The 22,414-nt window shown below is 36.0% G+C and overlaps 2 protein-coding genes across 3 annotated transcripts; both read right to left on the bottom strand.

Moving 5' to 3' along the window:
* Positions 1–35: 35 nt before the first annotated feature.
* LOC143445196 (fibulin-7-like) lies at positions 36–9,630 on the bottom strand. Its single transcript, XM_076944123.1, has 10 exons — positions 8,886–9,630; positions 5,838–6,009; positions 3,366–3,545; positions 2,989–3,123; positions 2,733–2,855; positions 2,571–2,630; positions 2,224–2,376; positions 2,002–2,104; positions 1,743–1,886; positions 36–630 (listed from the first exon to the last, which is right to left on the bottom strand). The coding sequence occupies exons 1-10, from the start codon at positions 9,045–9,047 to the stop codon at positions 396–398; spliced, it is 1,467 nt and encodes a 488-aa protein (XP_076800238.1). The 5' UTR covers positions 9,048–9,630; the 3' UTR covers positions 36–395.
* Positions 9,631–9,778: 148 nt separating this feature from the next.
* On the bottom strand, positions 9,779–21,703 carry LOC143445195 (transcription elongation factor SPT5-like). 2 transcript variants are annotated; one of them, XM_076944120.1, is made up of 25 exons: positions 21,572–21,703; positions 20,993–21,161; positions 20,338–20,409; positions 19,383–19,397; positions 17,568–17,634; positions 17,390–17,464; positions 17,061–17,266; positions 16,591–16,805; positions 16,188–16,348; positions 15,880–15,994; positions 15,665–15,740; positions 15,405–15,562; positions 15,243–15,336; positions 14,857–15,016; positions 14,493–14,562; positions 14,260–14,385; positions 14,063–14,188; positions 13,786–13,948; positions 13,497–13,635; positions 13,277–13,413; positions 12,840–13,169; positions 12,570–12,703; positions 12,164–12,409; positions 11,876–11,971; positions 9,779–10,383 (listed from the first exon to the last, which is right to left on the bottom strand). In XM_076944120.1, exons 1-25 carry the CDS (start codon positions 21,680–21,682, stop codon positions 10,204–10,206), a joined length of 3,441 nt encoding a protein of 1,146 aa, XP_076800235.1. In that variant the 5' UTR covers positions 21,683–21,703; the 3' UTR covers positions 9,779–10,203. The 2 variants fall into 2 exon arrangements, with proteins under 2 accessions (XP_076800235.1, XP_076800236.1); XM_076944121.1 differs by lacking the exon at positions 19,383–19,397.
* Positions 21,704–22,414: the final 711 nt, after the last annotated feature.

Genomic DNA, 22,414 nt, shown 5'->3' with positions numbered 1-22,414 from the left:
GTAGTGAAAAGTCCAGCAAACTGACAAAGACAAAATACAAGGAGGAATTTATTTTTTGTTAATACTTGCGGAATGTTTCAAGATATAGGTTAGGCTGCTAATACTAACTTACTATAGTCTTAAAACAATACTGAACAAAAAGATACTATTCATTTTAATGTGGTCAAGAAATTGGCTATTAGCTTCCAGTAGTCATCATCTCCTATTGAGATCGAATCAAAGCAAGAGAAGCACTATCCACCTTGAGAAATCAACTGCTATCCTCTTCGGCCAAATGTCATCAGCTTTTAACTTCAAAGTTAGTACTGCACAGATTGTCACAGTGATGTAAAATTTTGCATCCCAGGACGAGTATGCTAATAACATACGTGTTCGGGAATTGAGACACGACGCCCTCAAAAGTTGTACAAAGATGTATAGAACGTTATTCTGTATATAAACTTTTCTACCAGACGATGTTTCTTCCCGGCGGTCAATTCTTTTAATTCAAAATCCACCGTTACAGGCCCGCGACCCTGAAGAGGTTGCGTAAGAACAAGTATTCCGGTGAGAGGATCATCTTTGCGGCTTTCAAAACGGTTACTGACTGTACCGGGGAGTACAGAAAATCGATTTACGTTCACGGAAGACCTGATAATTCAAATAAGTGCTGATTAACGCAAAATATTTACAATAGATTAAAACTTCTAGATAAATAAAAACTACCAGATATGAACTGGGTCTCATTTCTTCTCATCCAGAACCTTCATTCTTTTATGAGGGTTGCAATAAATGCAGTTTGACCAGCCTGTTTCTGTTTTGGCGGCTTTGGCCAAATTCATCAGGTAAGCAGGACTGCGAGATAATTATACACATGCTTCTTGGTACCACCAGCAGTCTTTCAAGGTAGAGCAAGAAAAATTATTCATGCGAGTCTTTCTCAACGTCTTTCCACTATCAGCCGACAGTATGAATCAAAGTTTAACTCAGGAAGTCGATAATACACTTTCAAGGCAAGCAAGCTAATGCAGACCTGTCTTGCAAGTACTTAAGACATTTCTAAGATGTGTCGAAACTGGCAATTTGGTCCAAACTGTGACTGGGCTGTTATCATTGTTTTGGAACTTGACATGCATCAAATAAGGTAGATTCAGAGCTGTTGTAGTTGCTGCAATACTTATGTGGTAGAAAAATAACACATAAACAAATCTTTACTCTTCCCTGTTTTTCCTCCACCTGGTTCTGTAAATCATGTTCAACAATTCGTTTTGGGCTCAATGAAAATCTGCAATTCAACTAGTTTTTTGTGTCTCAATAACTTGGATAACCTCGGCCTCGATTAATGTCAGACCCTAAATGTATTTGCTCTGTTACAGTTGATGCATTTATAATGAAATTCAAGTGATGTTTTCTGCCGAATAATTTGAGATATACCGTATAAGGCTCCTCTCTACCTCTAACATTGATGCCTTTTCATCATCGAAAAGGTCGCCCACTTGATGCTATCTAAATTTGTCACACTGCATCTGCGTTTACGTCGTGAGTGAATCGTCTGCTAAGAAGTAAAACTTTAATAGAGCTGTTCTAAGTTCTACTATATATATATGATATCAACTTCTGTCCCAGTTTTTTTTTTAAGGCTGATCCATCCGCTGTTTACTTCCCTGTGTACACTTGTCCTCAATGTTGAGAGTATATTTAAATTTAGTAGATATAGGTTTAGTGTAGCCTATATGCTAATTTTAGAAGCTAGAATAGCTTACCCTTCATCTGCTACAAGTTGAAATACGTCAGCTGGATATTTTACATTTGAAGGCAAATCTATATAAATGAACGTGTATGTAAAAGCATCGTTGAAACAGCTGCGGTTATTCGGTGAACAGCTTTCTGCATCGCGTTGACAAACGCTGAAAAATTCATAGCCGTAATTACCATTTCTTATAAAAGTAATATAACTTTTGAACTTCTGGAAAATTTTGATAAATAGTCCGGTAAAAATACTGCTTCGTAGTGCATACTTACAACTGAGATGAGCGAATGTATTTAGGTGGACATCCGACTTCCACGCATTGAAACCCGCCCCCGGTGTTGAAGCAATTCTCGTTTCTAGTACAATTGTGAAGATCTGCTCAATGGTAAAATAAACTTAATGTGTAAAGTTAGAATAAGTTTACTGGGTCAATTTTCAATAACAAGGCAAAAAGTTTAAATACGAGTGATAATCGTTGCTCTTAATGACATTACTTTGTTCGCATTCGTTTATATCGAGGCATTCCCTTAAGTTGGTTGGATCTAGGTGGTATCCCGCTGGGCAAATACATTGATACGAACCAGCTGTATTGATGCACTGATGACCACATAACGGTCTTCCGTTTCTCGTGTGTCGCTTGGTGAGACCTGGAAACCGTAAAAAGATATATAAATGCATGCGTTCGCATTACTGTTTATACCTTTTAATTGTTCAACTTGAGTATGTTCAGCATGATTAATACAGTCATGCTTATGCACATGAGCTATACTGCATACATCATTATGCTTCCAAGTTAGAATACGACGTTTTCATTAGTCCATGTATTATTTATTAATCTTACCTACGCTATTTGGGATGACGTCAGTAGCAGGATATGCCTGATTTGCGCATTCGTCAATATCTGAAATTAAGACGACAAAAGCATTAACGTTAAAGTTTGCCCAACAGCAAACAGTGAAAACATTTACTATGAACCTAGCTTATTCATTTATAAACTTCTGACCGAAGCAAAGGTTGTGATCAGGTCCGATTTGATACCCTGACAAGCAGGAGCACACTATTCTGTCACCAATCACTTCACAAGTCGCCCGTACGACCTCTTTGAAAGTCTGCTGCTTTTTTCTTCCTATATCATAGCACAATAATAATTTAATTTACAATGGTCGCAACAGATTTTGAAAAAATGCATTTCAATGTTATTGAACACCAAAAAGATATAGGCATGACCATTCTAAACAAAACGTTGGTAGCATACATACTTTTTTGACACCTTTTGCCATAAAATCCTTGCGGGCACTGGCAGATGAAGTCATTGATTGTATCATCCAATTTACTACAGACTCCTCCATTTTGGCACTTCAGCTTGGAACAGGCGACAAGGCGAGATATAATATCTGACGACATAAATTCCTGTATAGATTTGTCACTACGTTTTCATATTAAAGACAGATATTACATCATTTATAACCAACAGGCAAATTTTAATGAAAATGTAAGCTGAAATCATGGATTGGTTTAGTGGTCCTTTACAGTACTTTTATTGGAGTAACTGTATTTCATCAACACAGAACTATAAACGGACGGATTAAAACTAAAAGAATTCAGCAATATTTCTTTCAAATTTGAGTCAAGAAACCTATGCATGTCGCTTCTTCTCCAGTCCATGTTCCATTGTCGGAGCATCTTCTAACTTCTGATCCATGCAAATGGTAGCCATCGTCACATACAAAATATAACGTAGTAGCAGCGCCATAGGTGTCAACATCAATGTTTACAATGCGACCGTTAAGTGGTACTAGAGGCAAGGTACAACTTCCTAAAATGAGAAAGAAGTGTCGACACTTAATCTAGCAATTAATTAACATAGCTGAAAACGCAGCGAGTCTAGAATGTTACAAGGTAAAACAAATCAATTTGTTTTGTTTTTCTTCGGTTTACATTTGCTTAAGTAAAAGAAATTTCAGTAAACAAAGCCTACTGTCGCCGTCTCTTTCCAACGGTGTTTTCTAAGGGGTTTCCCATGAACATTAACTCTTTAAAGGTACCGAAGCATAACAAGTAGTTTTGGTTCAAGGAATGTCTTTCAGCAAAAAAGTAGCGGCATTGTTTAAACAGACAAAGCCAGCAACTGGCGACAACGAAAAATTCACAAAAATAAAACCTTTTTCATTAACTGTCATGAAGGCTTTCTTGGGTATAGTATTTCTGTAAATATTATGAGAAAAAAGGTGATGTGCTATCTATAGAACGGCTGCGTTGCTCTGATATTTCGGCAAAAATAAGCGAGGAATAAAGGTCAAAAACCAATTTTTAACACACCTGCAAGCGGCAAAGTAACTTTAGCTTATCAATCTCCATTTGAGCCAGCAGTAGACTGCAATCTTTCCCAAAATCACGATTTCAAAGCCGCACCCTAACACAAGAACATTGTTCCTGGCTTATCTTTCTATTTACAGGGTTTAAAAAAGATTTTACTCTGGTTACTGCAGGCCGTGAGAACATTTTTTTACATAGTAATTAAATTAGAGTTTATAACAACAGGTTTTTCTTTATGTTTTATTTCTTGTTTTTTTATATAACTTTTTGCCAATCAAAGAAATTTAACATTTCTATTCGGTTTTCAAAATCAAACATTTAGAATTAGAAGATGTAATTTTTGTTGATTTGTTAATATAATACCTATTACCTACCATAGAATGAAGATTTTTTTCAAATGTAAAAATACGCTTAAAGTGAAGGGCAAGTCCAAAAACAAGTTCATTTTATATGAAAAAAACACTACTTACTGAATATTCTGGGAAAATAGTTTTGATAATTAATAATTCTTGGTTAGTTAACTATAAGCAAAAGAAAATTGTAAAATCGGCCTTACTTGTGACGTAGCTGAAAGCTCCTGCGATGTCATAGGTAATCACAGACAGCGTTTGCAAATTTATAGGTTTAGCAATACCTCACGTATGTATCTGTTACAGTTCTATAGATTGCTTTAACTGCCAGTAGCTTGATAGGTGATAGCCTATAGCCCAACCACGACAACCAGTACGGCACCGGTTTGACGGGTAGCCTATGCAGTTCAAAAGATACCGTAACTTTACGGACGCAAATAATTGGACTACCAGATTTATTATGTTTAAAACAATCGAAATTTATTTAATTACTGTGCAATGCTTCAGGTTGCTAATTTCTCCACATGACGCCTAACTGGACATGGGCTAAACTCATATGACATACACTTCTGACGTCAGTTGACTACCGCGCAAGGAAAGCATAAGCATGTTATCGAGCAACTTGACAAATCTTGAACCAACAAGAGCCTTCATCTATGTCACAATGAAGGCCAAAAACTGAGAGTTTTTGCGATTTTATTTTGCCGATAAGCACCTAACCAGGAATTATTATTTTTCATAAACATTTTACCAGAATGTTCAGTTAAACTGTTAAACAGTATTCTTTCATATAAGACCAACTTGTTTTTGGACTTTACCTCAGTTTAAGTTTGTCTTCCATACGTGTTTTACTTGCACCTCGTGGTAAATTACGACAGAATATATAGAATTTTGGTCGATTTTTAATTTGAGAAATGTCTACTTTGTATGGATGGATACAAAGTATCATATATAGCAGAAACCTGATAACATTATTTTGTAGACCAATCAGGGAAATGCAGAACTATTTAAAAACGCAAACACGTAAAAGACAACCTGTCTGATAAAAATTATTCTTACAAAAACCGCCCAAAACTTTCTCCTTTAACATACATTTTGGTGGTGTATAGGGGTGATGCTGACAACACGTTGCGACAGTGACGTGATATTCAACCTCAACGTGTTTGAGATCAGACACAGATTAAGCAAAATAACACGACTTATTCGCAAAACAAAAAATCACCGAGCGTGTGTGGAGAAAACGGTTACCGCTTTATTTCGGTTGGCAGCCAACATTGTAGTAATTTTGTTTACGTTCGTAACGTAAATGTTATACAGTTACAGTAAAAAAACACTCAAAAGACTTAGCGTGATAACCTACCCAATCTTTCATAAATACAGCAAACCATAATGACATGATCGCATTCGGTATGTCGTACTGTACAGCGTTCTGTGCAAATTACCTTGGTCCAAATGGTTTTTATAAATTTCCGATTCCGCTTTTGTGGCCATCTTGTTCATCAACTCGACTTTTGTTTTCAAATGATCGAATCCGACCGCAAATCGACGTTCCTGTTTCTCCAAGAGTCGCTCCATTTTCTCAATGTTATGCTTTAACTTGACAATGGTCGTATCCTGCATAGAGTTAAAGATAATTTCTGCTTCAATGTCCTGCAGACAAATAAATCTGGGGACCTCCTCTGCTGTCATTGTTTATTATTCTATATATCGGGTTGGTCAGCAGTTTCAACACACAGAGAGAAGCCGTGAGTATTTTTTTAAGTGTTTTTGGGATTAAAATTACGGTCTCATAAATTCCTCCAACGGCGTCTCTAAAATTATTCTTTTGCGACTAGAGCACAACATTGGCAGTAAGTCTTTACAAAGTCGCCGCCTCTTAAAATTTCTTAACGGTCGGTAAAGTAAAACCTTAAAAAACTGCCCGTGACTGAGGAGATTTTTGTTATAAAAATGAAACAATTGGCATAATGTGTAATAGGTGAGAACAAAATAACTATGATGAATGAGAAAGTTTGTTGAACAATAACTGTTTGAGAGAAAAATCCTTTTAGTAAAACATTTGTTGCATATAATTTTTGTGTATATATCACAACAAGCAATAAATATATGTTTTTCTTATTCAAGTTGTTTTATGTTATGTTATGTCATGTTGCTTTCATTTGCACATTTACGTTTACATTTTTTACTTATAGTTCTAAGTCGATCGGTATTGAAGTTTGACAAACGTTCCGAGAAACGGTAGAAAAATATATCACGACTCAATAATTATGTCCTTTAGTTGTAAAGTTGTACACGATATTAAACACGGGCTAGGTATAAAAATTATTATAAATTATTATAATTATATTTTTATGTTGTATAGGTAAATTTGTAGTGAAATGAAATATACATGAAGTTTGCTTTGTTTCACAATCTCACGACAATGCCTTTAATTAAAGCTTAGATCTGATTAAATCTAAATATTCTATAACGAATGCGAGCTCTTTATGATTTACATTGCAGAACATTTTGGAGCAAAAGATCATGCTTTATTTCGCTTTTTCAAGCCCTTAACGTGTGATTGTGCAGCTGAGTGCAAAAGTACACAAAAGTACAATCGTGTTGCAGGCATTTCGTCATTTACATTTTTTGCTGTTGGCGACAGATCAAAGTGTAAGGATCAATTTCCGCTTCAGGTGCATTTCAAATCAATTTTCTTTGGTGTCAATGAACCTGACAACATTTAACATCTTGGGTGGTGAATTCAACACCAAATTTAGCGTGTCTACAAGTCGTGTGTTGTTTTTGCGTTGTTCCTCGCGTGTGTGGGCAACCTGAGAACTTGGTGATTTACAAAGAAGTCTAAAGATTTTGTTGTAGATGTACATAAGTTTTTCAATTGCTAAAGTTAATGTAAGCATTTGAAACAACGACACTGCCACGGTCCCTAGCTTACATCGTATCAAAAAATATTTAGTTGCATTTTCAGCCGAACATTTTTCATGTTGTACTTGTTGCGTAATGCACTTCATTCAGGCCGCAGACAGTCACAATAGTAATTGTTCGTGCGACATATAGACTTCTAATACAGGTATTCAAACACTCGACTTCTACAAGTACATTGACTAATTACGTCTTAAGGTGACGAGAAAGGAAACCATAAAGCGATTCAAAAGACTGAACTTTCAAATCTTGAAATACTAACTCAAGCACTAATGTTATTTTGTAAATATGGGGATTTATCTGCCTAATTTGTGCTGAGATACCGGCGTTCGAAACGACAGCGGCAAAACGTTGCGTGTTTGGCAGCATTTATCAAAAAAATGTTATTCTACTCTAACTTTTGCACATTAAAGAAAAAACGCGCTTTTGCGGATCAAAAGCTACAATAGGGAATATAGTATACTCCATTCGTAACTTCCATCCTAACCTAATCTATTATACCTATAAGGATACGCAAAACCAATATGCTAAAGAGATTATTCAAATAAACTCTAAATAAGTATTAAAATCGGGGATTTTCCCTTCTTTTTGTCCACCATAATATTGCTGAATTCAACGACAGCATACTTGAGTGATGCTTTCGCATATAGGTATAAGAGTTATATTTGCCACCTTGCTGACAATTACAAAAATTGTTCAAAATATGCATTATATCTTAGTTACATATATAATATTATTCATTAATATGCGTCCTGACACTTAAACTTTTTAAGTTTACCGAAAACAATAAATAACCGGTTTAGCGAATCCATCGGTTACACGCTCGATATTGCAAAACAATTGTTTCATTTAATATATTTGGAACGTGCAATCAGCATAAAAGCACGCACCTTAGAACGCTTTTGACTTTGAAGTTTGATAATAGGTTAATAAGAAGTTTACCACTTAACTTAAACTCGCAACAGCAGCGGCGTTGGGATCACCAATTTCCAAATACCAGTTCAGATATAAATTGGCATTTTTTCAAAAGTTTCGTGCATAATTGCAGATAGAGAATCGTCATTTTATGGTCGAACTACTTAAGTAGTTGGACGATAGGCCAACAACGATTTGTGGTTTAAAATAAATACTATGTTTGCCGCATGATATAACATGGTATACACGTATTGTCGACTACGTAGCAATTGTCGATTACATCGAAGCAACAAAGGCCACTTTGTGTAGTGCAGAGCTACGTGAAATGCTTTCTTAAAACGAGCGTGAAAAAACGGGTTTCGTTAGTATGCTAAGCCCAAACCCTATGGCCTAAGTTATCTCAACGCCAATTATAAGCTTATTTTACAGTCATGCGATATGGCTGCATGGCTCGAAGCAGAGTTAACCTATAAACTTTATCTATTTAAATGCTGTAGACCTACTGTTGGCTTAGCCTGTTAGAACCAATAACTTATTAATGCATTAGAATTGAAGCAATTCACTTCATCAATTTTCCAAGCACTAAGTAACTTTCGCAAATACCATGTTTTAACCAAACTGTACGTTCTATGTAGTTTTAAAAATTAATTAACCTGATCAAGTCCGTTATGTCGTCTGCAATAACCAGAATACCCAGTCACTATCAGAACCAAAAAACAGATGGAACTCCTTGGTATAGCCGATCTCGAACGCATTGTGTTGACAGTAACAGGCAGTGTTCCTCTTGCTTCTTTCCACGCTTTTGTCGGGTTCATTCCAACACGATTAAGGCTTATAAACGGAACCAACCTTTCTCTCGCGTCTTGAAATTGTTGTGGTATTTGAAAACCGATTCGACCGACCGACGGATTTGGTGTCGGGCTCTTCTACTTCATATTGATACATTGCGCACAAAACGAGACGCCTTACAAGCGTAAGATAACGTTAATATAAACATTTGGCAATTTATACAGCTTTAACAAAAGTAACAATACGTGTAAAACTAGCAACTGTCTATTGCGTTCGATACTGTTGTCTGTGGGATCGCATGTGGATCCGATACATATGCCTGGCTACTTCGGCCACTCGACATAGTTGTGCTGTTTTAAGTGTTACATTCCTGAAAACACCTCGCAATTAACTATAAAATTCGTTAGTCTTAACGATGCACTTTTTCTCTGGTGACATTAAGTACAGTATTTGCAGTTGGCGGACTGAGATCAAAGGTCAGTTTTCAATCACGCTGTTTGCAGTTAATTTATAGCAGCAAAATATTAATTAAAGGAAATGCGTATCTTCGAAAAATATGGTTTTAATGGCATTCGAACAGCATCTTCCTTGCGAAATGACAAAGTTCTAACGAAAATGGCTTTCCAGGAAACGAGCAGAGTTCGGGGCTATTGATTCCAATCGGTAGCAAAAAACTTGCTGTCACTTCGCCATGAACGTGTTTTGTTTGAATAGTTCTGTCCTTTTAAGTACGCCACTCCTAATATCATCCGCATAATCGGGCAACTCACAAACAGAGCTTTATTTAGAAGTCGGCGAAACCAAGTTTCATACATAAAAAAGGGCAAATGGCGGGTTTGAGTTCACGGTTCATGGCCATATTCAAACAAATTAAGACGCATTAGCGATGGAAATAAAGGAAGGGTAATGATTTTCAATCTAAAAGTCGTTACGGGTTGGCGGACTGTTGAGCTTATTCCAGGTAATTGCCTCCCTCAAAAACCATACGAGTTTCGGTTGACATAATCTGCTGATAACTAATGATATCTTCTTTGGACAATCAAACTAAAAGCACTTCCAGCGGTTTTAAACTTCTCCAAAAGCAGGTTTAAGCTTCGACAACTGTTCAAAGATCGCTCTATGCAATGGCATTGATCCGGTTGGGTCAACTACCCTATGTGGGAGGTCGCTTGCTGTCTTCTTCTAATCGTCATTATCCGACCCATCTGCCCCATCATCTTGATCTGTGGAGATCTTTCCGAGGAAGCGCAACTGGAGAATCTTCAATTGGTTGTCGTGATCCATCCGGACGATTCCATCCTTATCATCGATGCTGATAAGTTCTCCCGTTGTCTCACGATCTTCCCCAAGGATCACTTTGACCTAGATGAAGAATGTTCAGAGTTGGTGACACAAAACAACGGCAAAATATATTCAAGGTCAAGTTGGGGTTGAAAACAGGTTAAAAGTTGGATTAAATGTGGTATGTAGGTCAGTGTTATTAATTTCCTATTTTCTTCAGGCTGCTCTCCGAAAGCGCGATTTTTGCCAACAACAGCGACGACGTAAATCCTACCAATAAATTTTTAAACTATACGAAAAAGACAGCTGTAAGCTGTTCACTGAATCAGCATTTTCTTCGGCTAAACGGTTAAGTGGATTAAAAGTGTATCGCCCTAACCGAGCGGTTTAGCGTCCTCTTTACATAAATTTGTGACGTAGGCGATACCAGAAAAGCGACAATAATGGACATCTTAAGTGCGCCTCTAAACCAGCAATGTAATCTCTAGCGTCACTATACGTTTCTAGTAAGACTTCTTGCGTAGACTGTTGTAAACATTTCACAAAATCTATTTTGCGGTGAGCCGCATACTGAGATTTACCAGGTCCAGGTAAACGAGCTTATTCGAGTATTAACTTTAATTTTTGCATTACAACGGGAAATAAGCAGGCCATGGCCGCCCTTAGGCCAATGTGCTCGATGCCACTGCGTTGGACCCCGCGCTGCTTGGCACCAAAACAAAATAACAATTTAGCTTTTATTTTGCACAAATCTCGGTTGTATTTTTCAATTTGTTCTGAAAAAGAATGTATTGGTGAATATATTTCACGAACCAAGGTTTTAATGGGAGCTGATTTGCAAAGAGTTGTTATTTGGTTTACGTTATTCATTACCATAATAAAATTGAATTAGTTAAAAGCGGCAAGTGTCCCCGAAATCAGGAATCAGTCCCTTCATTGGGGCTCGCGCTTGCCTGGGCAGGCCCAGTGTGCAGCAATACTGCATGTGAAGAATTCTTGGTATTAACTGACCAAAATTAAACCCAAAAAAGGTTACTCATGTGGTAAAACAGAAAATGAGTCATTATTTCTTTCAGCAAGTGTCAGTCCGATAAAAAGGAAAAACTGCGTTCAAAAGCTTATGTAGGTCTCTACAAACGACTGTGAAATTACAAGCCGAGAAGGTCCGCTTAATCTTCTGCAACAGAATCAATTTCAAATTGTGACCTCACACTCAGTGCATTGATTTAAGGTCAACTTGTTTTAGAACTTGCCACTCAAAGTACGAAAAACATACGAAAACAGTAACATATTGCCATCATAGAACTATTCAAGCCACTTCAAACTTATTCTGTTTTTGATAAAAAAGCGTTTCCGTGTTTTCGGCAGAGAAATTATGTCGTTTCAACCGCTTCTCCATAAGCGTGGGGCAAACGAACGTAACAAACACGAGGTCTGGAGGTTGGTAATAACGTTTGGTAAAATACAAATTTTTAAATAACTCATAAAATCGCATTTCTGAGCTTCGTGAATGAGACAATTTAATAGAATGACCAACAAGTAGAAATTAACGTAAGGTGAATGAATGTACTACCTTGTCGTTCTTTCCAGGCAAAACTGGTTCTAGATTGTTTCCCGGTACACTAACCGTTCGACCGATTTCATCGATGTAGACGTTACACAAGCCACCCTGTAGTACAACAAAGCGTTCTGTGATTAACTTATACACAAAATACGACAAAGTTATGTAACTAAACACAAACTATAAAGCTAAACTATTATGCGCGGTCTATCAAAATACGAAATTTGTAAAATCCGATTGAATGGTTTCATCTAACATGCTGTACTATTTGTTAACGCATAATTTATCAGTAGTAGTTACAGTGATGGTTCGTATCACTCCGGTCTTTCCAGTCAACGTGCCCGATCCATCTTCGTGACTTTGCTTGACTTTTACTACAATGTCCACTGTCTGCCATTCAGTGTTCATGACGTGATCTAAAACCGAACTGACCGAGCCAGGGGTACCGTAACTACTCAATGGAGATGGGTTGCCTCCACCCGGGGTTAGGGGGCTCGTATAATCCAGTGGACTTGGAGTTGGCTGATAACCAGATCCAGGAGAAATCTGAGTGAACAAAAATCATGTCAATTAGCAGGAAAAGTAGTAACCAATCACTAGGTTACCAAAACCGTAACTTGCGACAATTATGATAATTAATTAATCGTTTATCCTCAATTTATCTTTAGAAAGTGAATTCCATCAGTGATGCGGTGATGGCTTTTACCTGATAACTCCCCGGTGAAGGAGATGGTTGGTAAGTTCCTGGGGATGGTTGGAATCCGCTTGATCTTGGAGATGGATTGGGCATGCCAGGGGATGGTGTTGGTTGGTAGGCAGCAAAGCCAGGACTCGGAGAAGCTACGAGAAATTTTTTACTTTTACTTTGTAAATAAAATTTCATGGAGATAATGGGATCAGTGGATCACATCATCTAAATGAAATTGTACTTATCCAAACAAAGACATCTTTCATTAAAAGTACACAAGCAACCTACCATCGTAAGAGGCTGGTGATGGGGTGGGGCCACCATATGGAGAGTAAGTCCTGTCTGAAGCATAACCACCAGGGGTTTGAGGAGGATTACTATAGGGGGCTTGTGGTGATGCATCCTCTGAATGGTAACCCTCCGATTGGTAACCTCCTGGGGTCTGCGGATTAGGAGTAGCCGCCCCATATGGAGCAGGCGAAGCAGTATCATAGTCAAAATTGTCCGGTCTAGCAGGAGTATTTGGATTGGTGGGGTCCCAAGCACTCCCAGCTCCACGCGGGGTCCGGCTCCCATCCTGAAGTGGGGTTTGTGAACCGTAATGGGGTGTACGATTACCTAATGCAAGCAAGTAAGTGAGTTTGTATTTACCATCAATTTTATCTCATAAGCATAATGAGACAAAAAACAAAAAGTCAGCATTGCTTCATAGCAATTGCATATACCTTCATGTACAGGAGTTTGTGAGCCGTACATCGGGGTTCTTGATCCTCCTGCCCCATACATTGGGGTCTGGGAACCATAAAGGGGTGTAGTAGCATAGCTTGATGTCCTACCTCCGGCACCAGGCCTGCGCTGGTCTCTGCACAATTAAAAGTTATATTGCTTTGAGCACACAAGAACATATTCGTTTCTGAATGGCAATTTATCAGAATTAAAACTAACGTTGGTTGCAATCTGCTACGATCAACATTGATTGTCTGGCAAGTGGCGTGCAGCTCAACACGTGCAGTTGATTCAGTTGCATCCTTGACTACTCCAATGTGTCCCTTGTAAGGACCCTGTCTTACCCTGACAGTTTGACCTTTTGCAACACCAGAAAAGTATAAGAAAACTATGCGAAAGCTTCTTCATTAATCTTCATTAATCACTCACAAGTTACATAATATGTTTCCATAAGATGCTTCGTACCTGTATATATTTAATATATTCTATGCTATTGCTTGATACTCACCTATAATGCCCATATCACGCTGACCCCTGCCCCTTCCTCTTCCTGCACTTCCTCCTCCTCCTCCTCCACCACCACCCCCTCCTCGATTTCCAGTATCCTGCCGAGCTGGACTTCCAATCCTTGGACTCATCGGAGCAAAGGAGCCAACACCAGTTGCATTTGGCTGAACACAAATATTATCAAGTGAATACAACTGAAAGTAACTCCATGAAATAATGTCAAAATCATCTTGGGACATTATATGGATCAAACCTAGTAATAATAGTCAACTACATACCCTGGCACTGCCGGCCAAGACAAGCTGTTTTGCTTTTGCGACAAAAAAGCCTCCATTTTCAATCACTTTCTTGCTTTGAAGAAAAGCAAATCCACGATAAAGATGTTTTATTTCTCCTTCTTGTCCCTAGCAAGCAACAAAACTGTCACTGCAAAATGCAGAGAGATCTGACAAGGTGCAAGATCTGGATAACTCACTGTATGTGGTCCGTCAACTACTTTAACAATATCTCGACATTGAACACTGTTTTGTTCTGCATCCAACGCCATCGCAAATCGAGTATCTTTTCGTCGGGTCACTGCTTGGTGTTTGTAAGGTTTCCTCTGTAAACCATAAAGAGTCCTATTACCCTGTTCTGATAACAAGTATTTGGTAATGCAATTTATTCACCACTAGACGCTGTTATCACCATCATGATATACATAGTTACCTTTCCATGCATTGTCAGGATTTGAAAAATTTCTTTTTCCAAGCATACAATGACTCCAACAGTTTGATTGCTGACATAAGTATATATATAATAAAATGTGAACCTTATTCAGATAGAAACGATTAACAAAATTCACAAGATCATTCATGTACAAAATTAAAATAGCTTCCATTGACAAACACAGAAAATGTTTATTAAGTGTCTAAAACAAATTTCCATGAAACAAGTGCGTGTAATTCCCTTCCAGAAAAACGTTCAATTGTAGTTTAAATGTGACACCTGCATCTTTTAACTATTATTGAAAGGCGTTAAACTACCATGCAAAGGTTACTTTCAGCAATCAGCATATTCTGTTGAAACTTACTCAAGTAAGACAAGATCTCCAAACTGGAATTTTCCCACTGCATCTACACCTGAACTGACATCAGCGCAGAGCTGAAGATCACGTGGGAGGAGTTTAAGTTCCTGCTTTGCCACATCAGAAAATAAGACAACAAGATTGTCATCAACTTGTACGATCAATCCTGTAAAAGACAAATGAATTCTTACAAATAAAGGCTATTAGCTTTTAAAACTGTATCTGCAGTACTCAACTAAATGCATAGAAAAACGCAACTGGAAATACACTTCGCGTCAAAATTTACAAAGTAGCTAATAAAATCATGAAAGTTGATATTTCCTGTTATTATTAATAACTTGTTGAGTGCTACGGCTTCATAGTTACTAGCAATTTTCATCTTTATTTCTTACCTGTGTCACCTTCATAGCGGCCAGATATTACTTTAACGTGATCCCCCATGGTGAAGTGCTTTTGAAGATCTGTTGCCAGGAATTCAAGTGGATCCTGTTTGCGGAAGCATGCCAAAAGTTTTAAAATGTTACTTTAAAAATATTAAAAGCTAAAATTCTTACAGTGAAGTCTTCGTGTTTTGGCAGCATCATCACTTTGTTTCCATCAACACTAATCACTTTCCCAAGCAAGTTGGCCAATTCTCCTTCGGAGACTATGACATTGTCTCCGGGAATAAAACGATTCACTTTTTCACTTTTAAGCGTTGTATCGGTAACCACTGCCATACAAAACAATTATGATTATACTTGCCATGAGAAATTGAATTTTGCTTGTTTTCGTTTACATGTGAAAATGTATTCAATCTGAAAATAAATCTTACATTGTATATCCAGACCCTCAGGCTGGTCTTCAAATTTTTCAAGTTCTGCCAACGTTGGCTTAACACCTTCCACCAACTTAAGAACAAATGAGATTAGAATATTTCCTACTAAACTATTAAGTTGTAAAAAGTTAATTACTGGGTAGAAGTAGTAACTAATTACCAATAGTAACAGTAACCAAAGTTAGAAAATTGCCACTTTTATGAAAACTTACAATTGCATTCAGGTTAAAATTTTTGTAGAGGAATCCTTTCTGGCTAAACCTGTTTCCTTCAAAAATTAGAAAGTCTCCATCTTTGATTATTTGGGGAACTTCAGTTCTTGAAAAGCTACAAACATATGACATAAAACTAAAAGTGTTTTTGAAGTAAATCTCAGAATTATTAATAAACTTAAATACTAGAGAAATCACTACAAATAGGCCATTTGAAAAAAACATATCACAAAACATTTGACTTACAGATTTCATTTATACATATAAGATAAAATCTTGTTCTATGTTACAATATACTGCAATCATACTTTATGTCTTCCCGATCAAAAAGCTTTTGTGGAGGTCGTTTAAAAAGTCTTTTTCGATCCCGATCCTGATTATTTCTGTTTGCACCTCTCGGCCTAGTGAGATCTATCCTGGGTATTAACTTCAAAGTTACTTGGTTCGAGCTCTGCTCAAGGTAGTCAATCTAGGATGATAAAACAACACTGCGATAAGTAACTTCAAATCTGTCGAGATCTTTTAAACTTCGATATTTCATGATAAACTGCAAAGCTACATCTTTGCCAGTATGTGGGTGAAAAACAAAAGATACCTAACCTTTGTTGGCCAAGGACCATCTATTATTATCAATATTTATCATTAATCTTTGCAGCGGCATAAATGTTGATTATTACAAATGTTGAATGAGTTGTGATAAATTTAGAGAACCTGTGCAAGATCACCCTTGTACAACCCTTTCTTCAATCTGACCCACATCTTCGGTTTTAAGCTTCCCCGATCAAATTCCTTTAAAACTTTAAACACATCAGGCATTTCCTTGGTTGGGACCATCTTCTGTGACCAGTAACCAAGCCGCAAATTGCTGACACCCTCAATGGCCTGCTTCACATGGCTCTGTTTAATGGCCTCAACATAAATGTAACCTGCAGGAGACAAATGTTAAAAGTAAAACGTTAGCATAGATTCACCTAAATATTATACTGTGTGTATTAAGAACAACCACACCAAAAAATTATTTCTAAAATAATTTTACAGAAGGAGGTATAGTTTATTAAAAAGAATAAAAACAATATTTGGAATAAGCTTAAGGTTAAATAAAAAAAAGGGCAACTAATAAACAAAAATATTATACATACTACTTTGTGACATACATGCCACAACTGAAATATGAAATTAACCTTTAAGGCCTTCTGGTGATGACACAGACTTAATTTGAAGCGGTTGTTCCTCATATTGCATTGCTATAAATTTCCTCATCAGGAGGATAACAGTTGCTCTTTCTTCGCCAATCTTGCATTTAACTGTCCACAAATTGGGATCTTTGACATCTGGAAGCAATTGCTGTTGCGAGATTTCATCCAGGACCACATCATCCCCATACGCACTTCAAGCAGAAAAATTTATTGTTGTAACAAAGAGGATACACAGAAATTTGTTTAGGTTTTAGTTTAAATCACACTCAGATTTTATTTCATTCCTTTGTTATTTTAATTGTAGAGTAGCTTACTTGTCACCGCTCCGTGAGTTAACGCTCGCATATTTTCTCATGTAATATTCACCCAGCTCTTCTTCCTCCTGGTCTCTGTGGGTAAAAAATGAGTGAAATATCTTTAAGAATGGCAAGGTGGGTGGAGTAAGTTGACAAAGTTGAAATTATAAATAATTTAACTGACGTTAAACCAAACCTAATCATATTTTGCAGCCTTCTTGCGCCTGACATATCACTCTCAATGGCATGCTCGGCATTTGAGGCTGTGAAAACAAAATTTTCCATTAACATTAAAATTATATCTACAATTTTACTTTCAACCACATCTTTAAATTTAACAGTTACATGCTATTAGGCGATAAATATATTTCTCTCTAACACAATGTCTGGTAGATTATTTAAAAAGTTTGCTAAATTTTATTAACTGTTACATATTATGCTGATGTTAGCAAGAAAATGATTGTCATTATGTTATGGCACCAAAACAATAAATTAATCAACTCAGAACACACAGGGAAATATATGTACAAAAACAGACAAATAAAGTGATTACAACACCAACTTGCACTAGACTAGATGATACACTACATTAACACAATTGTCTTTACCAGCCAAACCTTTTAACCAACTTTACTTTTCAATCACATTACAACATTTTCCCAACATAGAACTATAATGCAAAAGTTAACCAATCACTATTCACCTGCAGCAAAGCTACCAATTTAGCTTGCCAAAAGTGAACACAAGTCTATTAAAATATAATAAATTGTCACCTTGATTTTTAAGCTTTACGTATGTACAGTTTGTACACTTTATTCCCAATAAATGTCAGTTGAAAGTGGCTGGTTTACACAAAGCAATGAAAGAACAACAACAAAATTGAATTTATGCAGCTGATAACCATGCGAAACAAAGTAGCTTCAACATGCTCTTGTAATTATTAGTTGTGAAAAATTTACTGAACAAGCAAATTAATGTTAACTCATAGTAAATAAAAGGAACTGACCGACATTCTACAAACATTTAGCACAGCAAGTTGATGTTTTTAATTAAGTCAAAATAAGTTATTTATACATTAGAAGCTTAAATCAAAGCTGACAGACTAATTCCTTAGGAGTTATGCAAAATTGGAATAATTCAAATTACTATAAAGGCATAATGCCAGGATCAGTTAGGCTACTATGAGATATGAAAAAGTTTAACTTAAGCGAAATTGAGTTAAAAAAGCAGCAGCAAAATACACAGGCACAGAACTGAAATTAGTTGCATTTATTTAGTAATCTATAACATCAGGGCAAAGCAGTTTTCATCCTCTTTGTACATACACAGTAGTTTTGGTTTTGATAGGCAACATGTAGCTGAAGCTGTATTAATATGTCAAGATCACGTACTTAGAAACTTGGGTTTAAAACCTTTTTGACAAGGATGTCAGAATTTTGTGCTTTGCATCATCTTATCACGAAAATCAAACAATTGTGTTAACTGTTCACTAATTGTATTAATAGTTGTAATAATTGAATAATAACTGTAATAATTGTATTTATATTTATTCCTTAACTAAATGCTGTTAATATATTGCTTCAATAGCAGTAATATATAAAGTAAAAAAATTTTGAAGCAGGTAAACAGTAGATACTACTTCAATCCAGCAAGTAAAGAGTATTGACTTTTGAATTTGTAAATGAATTAATTTGACTTCTGTTAGCTAAAACCTATCACCTATGAGTTATGACACTGGTTACGGTGTTAAAAACATCTTTTTAAGCACCACTGCAACACAAATAGGGTTTAAGTTTCATCAACAAAGCACCAATTACATTAAAATTAATCTCAAGCCATCAAACATCATTTTATGCCATGTGTGTAAAATGTATCTAAAATTCCGATGAAATAACATTCCATATATTGGAAGTAAGAAAAGTGATGCAAGATTAAGAGAATCATGCATGTATGAAAATACTAGCAAAAGCAATAAACTTTATATTACTTCCACCATGCCCAGCAACTTTACCTTCAATTGCTTCGTCTTTAAAAGTATGCAAATGATATATATACATTATTTACATGTAGCTATACACTGTACCTAAATATATACATATACATATATGAAATATCATATACATTATTCTTAAATACTTCGTTGATGGAAATTTTCCTCAATTTTATACACACCTGCCATGATTAAATTATAGTTACAAGTAAAAAGGGAAAAACATAAAATGCAATTATCACATGCTTGTAATCGCCCAAACGAGAGTCACTTTAATAATAAAGCAACTTTTTTTTGTAACTAGTTTGAGTAAACACAGTATATTTTATTAATTTAATATACACACATTTTGTCATCAACTTCAAACGACATTTTTAGCAAAAAGGTATCTAGGGTTGCTAAATCACAATGCTTCTATCACGTGTGGCAAGGTAAACTTTTACAAGGCTTCAGAAGTGTGGAAGTAATATCATTTCATTATTTGGGCACCCTTCTTGGCAGAGTAACCACCATACTGCGTGTACCTAACGGTCTGCTTAAAGCAATGAATTGTTAGTAATAATTGTTTGTAACGTTTCCTTGCAAATAATAAACCTCTAAAAATTTTTTTTCTGGGACTTAACACACTATACAATATGTTTCTAACCAAAACTCAAAACTTATGTGTCTATCTTAACATTTTGTTGAAGCTAACAAGTCATGTTCATTGCACAATGAAGCTATTCAACATACCAAACCAAAAGTACGGCAGCATAGATTAGCATGCTTAAACGCCCAAATAGTTGTCATATAAGCATCATAAAAAATGAAATTTATTAAACACAAGATTCTGCTGATTTCATTACTGTACACATTTAGCAACCCCAGAGTTTTGCAAAATGAAGTCATTTGGAAACATGAACTGTAACGAACCTAGAACAGCAAAGAACCTAGAACAGCAAAAGTGAAAAGTTGATTTTTGAAATTAATATCATACCTCGGTCCAAAATATCTTCCGCTCCTTCTTCCCATTCCTCTTCATCCCCTCCATCATCGTCATCGTCAACATCTGGATGATGACAGAAAAACATGTCAAAATCAAATTATTATGCCATCAATAATTATGAGAAATTTGCCCAATAAAATTTCAATTTAAACATTAAGCCCCAGTATAATTTGTCTTTGTTACTCGAACAAATCCAAATCTTGCATGTAATTCAGCCAAATCCTTTACTTTCCATAAAATAAAAAAATCAACAGCAAAATGTTTGCAGTATGTTTTTTTCTGTATCGAATAGTAATAATCCATAAAGACAGACATACAATTGTGAAATTTCTTTTTTAACTCCATAGAAGCAAACAATAGATTTCCGTAATTCATCTACAGGGTAACAAGTTTAAGCTTGATTATTTCACTCGTTACGTACTTCAATATACGAAAATGAGCAACGTCAGCAGATTCGTATTCAATTGAGGGTAACACAAATAATTTAATTATATATTGTATATTTTTATTTCCATAAAACCATTTTTTGGTACATCCCTATTTACGCTACAGGCTATATTATATGTATACATATATATAGTTCCAAAGACAGTAAAGGCAGATAGCCTAGATATTATGGTAATTTTCTACATGTTCACAGGGTTACCAGCTTCATCAATAATAAATCCTCCGTGTTTTTGCCGCTTTGGTGGGCGCAAATCTTCATATTCTTCTTCATCGTACTCGTCCTCATCCTCGTCTTTCTTGTCATCCAGGTCTTCAGCTTCATCACTTGGAGGATCTGAGCCAGGCTCACCATCACTTGCATCACGATCCTAAACAACAATCATGGGGAAGAATAGAGGATGTTGAAACTGCAAACGTTACAAAGAGTTAAAGAATTGCCATAAATAGCTCTAAGAAATGAATAAACAGTACAGTAAGTGAGTTGGATAGGCAAAGCAACATTACATATATGATTCCTGGCATACAAACAACTTGTCTGACTAGGAACAAGAACCGCGCGTAATTGTTCATAAATACAGTGCAACTTATTACACTGTTTATTGCTAAAGCGTAGGGCATAATATGACGCCAAAACCTTCTATCCTCTGCAAATATTCGTATGTTCCAGTCTGATATCCGAAATCAACTTATAAAACTTTTCATGCAAAAATGTTGCTAAAATATATAAACAACATAATTATAAATAATAAGATTCATATCATAAACGGTGTTATCTTACATCTACTTCCTCTGCTTCACTGTCCACTTCAAAAGTATGTTTTCTTGAGTAACCATCATCATGGTCTTCTTCTTCCTCGGAGTAATCAGAACTTAAATCACTATCAGACATTATTATCACAAAAGTATTTCTCTTTCTAAAAATAGAAAACCAAAACAAGGCATACAGTAAGATTTAACCAGCACCAGTATATATCACTTCATGTCTACAGTCATGGAAGAAATTAACAAAAGAAAAGAGCGCCTAACATGATAAAACTCTAAATATCTTCATTATGATATGATATCAGTATCATTGTAAGTAGAGGTACACCAAAATTTCACCAGAATGAATTCATTTAGCTGAATTGGGTAAAAATTTTTAAATTCGGTTTTCAGCCAAATTTATTTCCAGATCTATCTGAAAACCTAAAATTTAAAATACTCCTAAAAACCGGATATAATTGATGTTGAATGAAATCAAAAATCTAAGTATGTTGTTTATGTATATGTCTCTCTGTTGCAAGTTAAAACAATGTATATGTTAGTTCAAGTACTGTAATACCACAATTATGTAAGCTGCAACCACATGTGAATGTAGTAATTCAGCTTGTATTTACTTCTGATTGATTAATTATTATTTGAAACTTTGCGTGACATACAAAACAAAATTAGCCTATGATGTAACGCGTCACAGATTCTTATGCATTACTCCATGGATACATGCCAGCCTCGTCATACATTGGTCTGATCATACCAGGATGGTCATTCCCTGTCAGAGATCGAGAAAAAAGCGCGGAGTCACAACATTATGCTGTCTGTTCTGTCTGCAATTGTTAATAAACGATTTAGAACGTTTTAATCT

This window comes from Clavelina lepadiformis, chromosome 2 (assembly GCF_947623445.1).
Source record: "Clavelina lepadiformis chromosome 2, kaClaLepa1.1, whole genome shotgun sequence".
Taxonomy (NCBI): Eukaryota; Metazoa; Chordata; class Ascidiacea; order Aplousobranchia; family Clavelinidae; genus Clavelina; species Clavelina lepadiformis.
Note: the sequence above shows the minus strand (reverse complement) of the source record. Positions and strands in the feature narration are given on the sequence as shown.

What these genes read in the sequence shown, in the direction of transcription:
- LOC143445195 (XM_076944120.1), bottom strand. Translation starts at nt 21,682, where the DNA reads ATGTCTGATAGTGATTTAAGTTCTGATTACTCCGAGGAAGAAGAAGAC. An exon ending in TCTTGGCCGGCAGTGCCAGG is followed by an intron (nt 13,949 to 14,062) that starts GTATGTAGTTGA and finishes ATTTGTGTTCAG; the next exon opens with CCAAATGCAACTGGTGTTGG. An exon ending in GCGTGATATGGGCATTATAG is followed by an intron (nt 13,636 to 13,785) that starts GTGAGTATCAAG and finishes GTGTTGCAAAAG; the next exon opens with GTCAAACTGTCAGGGTAAGA.
- LOC143445196 (XM_076944123.1), bottom strand. Translation starts at nt 9,047, where the DNA reads ATGAACCCGACAAAAGCGTGGAAAGAAGCAAGAGGAACACTGCCTGTT. An exon ending in TATAAACGAATGCGAACAAA is followed by an intron (nt 2,105 to 2,223) that starts GTAATGTCATTA and finishes ACCATTGAGCAG; the next exon opens with ATCTTCACAATTGTACTAGA. An exon ending in CAACTTGTAGCAGATGAAGG is followed by an intron (nt 631 to 1,742) that starts GTAAGCTATTCT and finishes TTGAATTATCAG; the next exon opens with GTCTTCCGTGAACGTAAATC.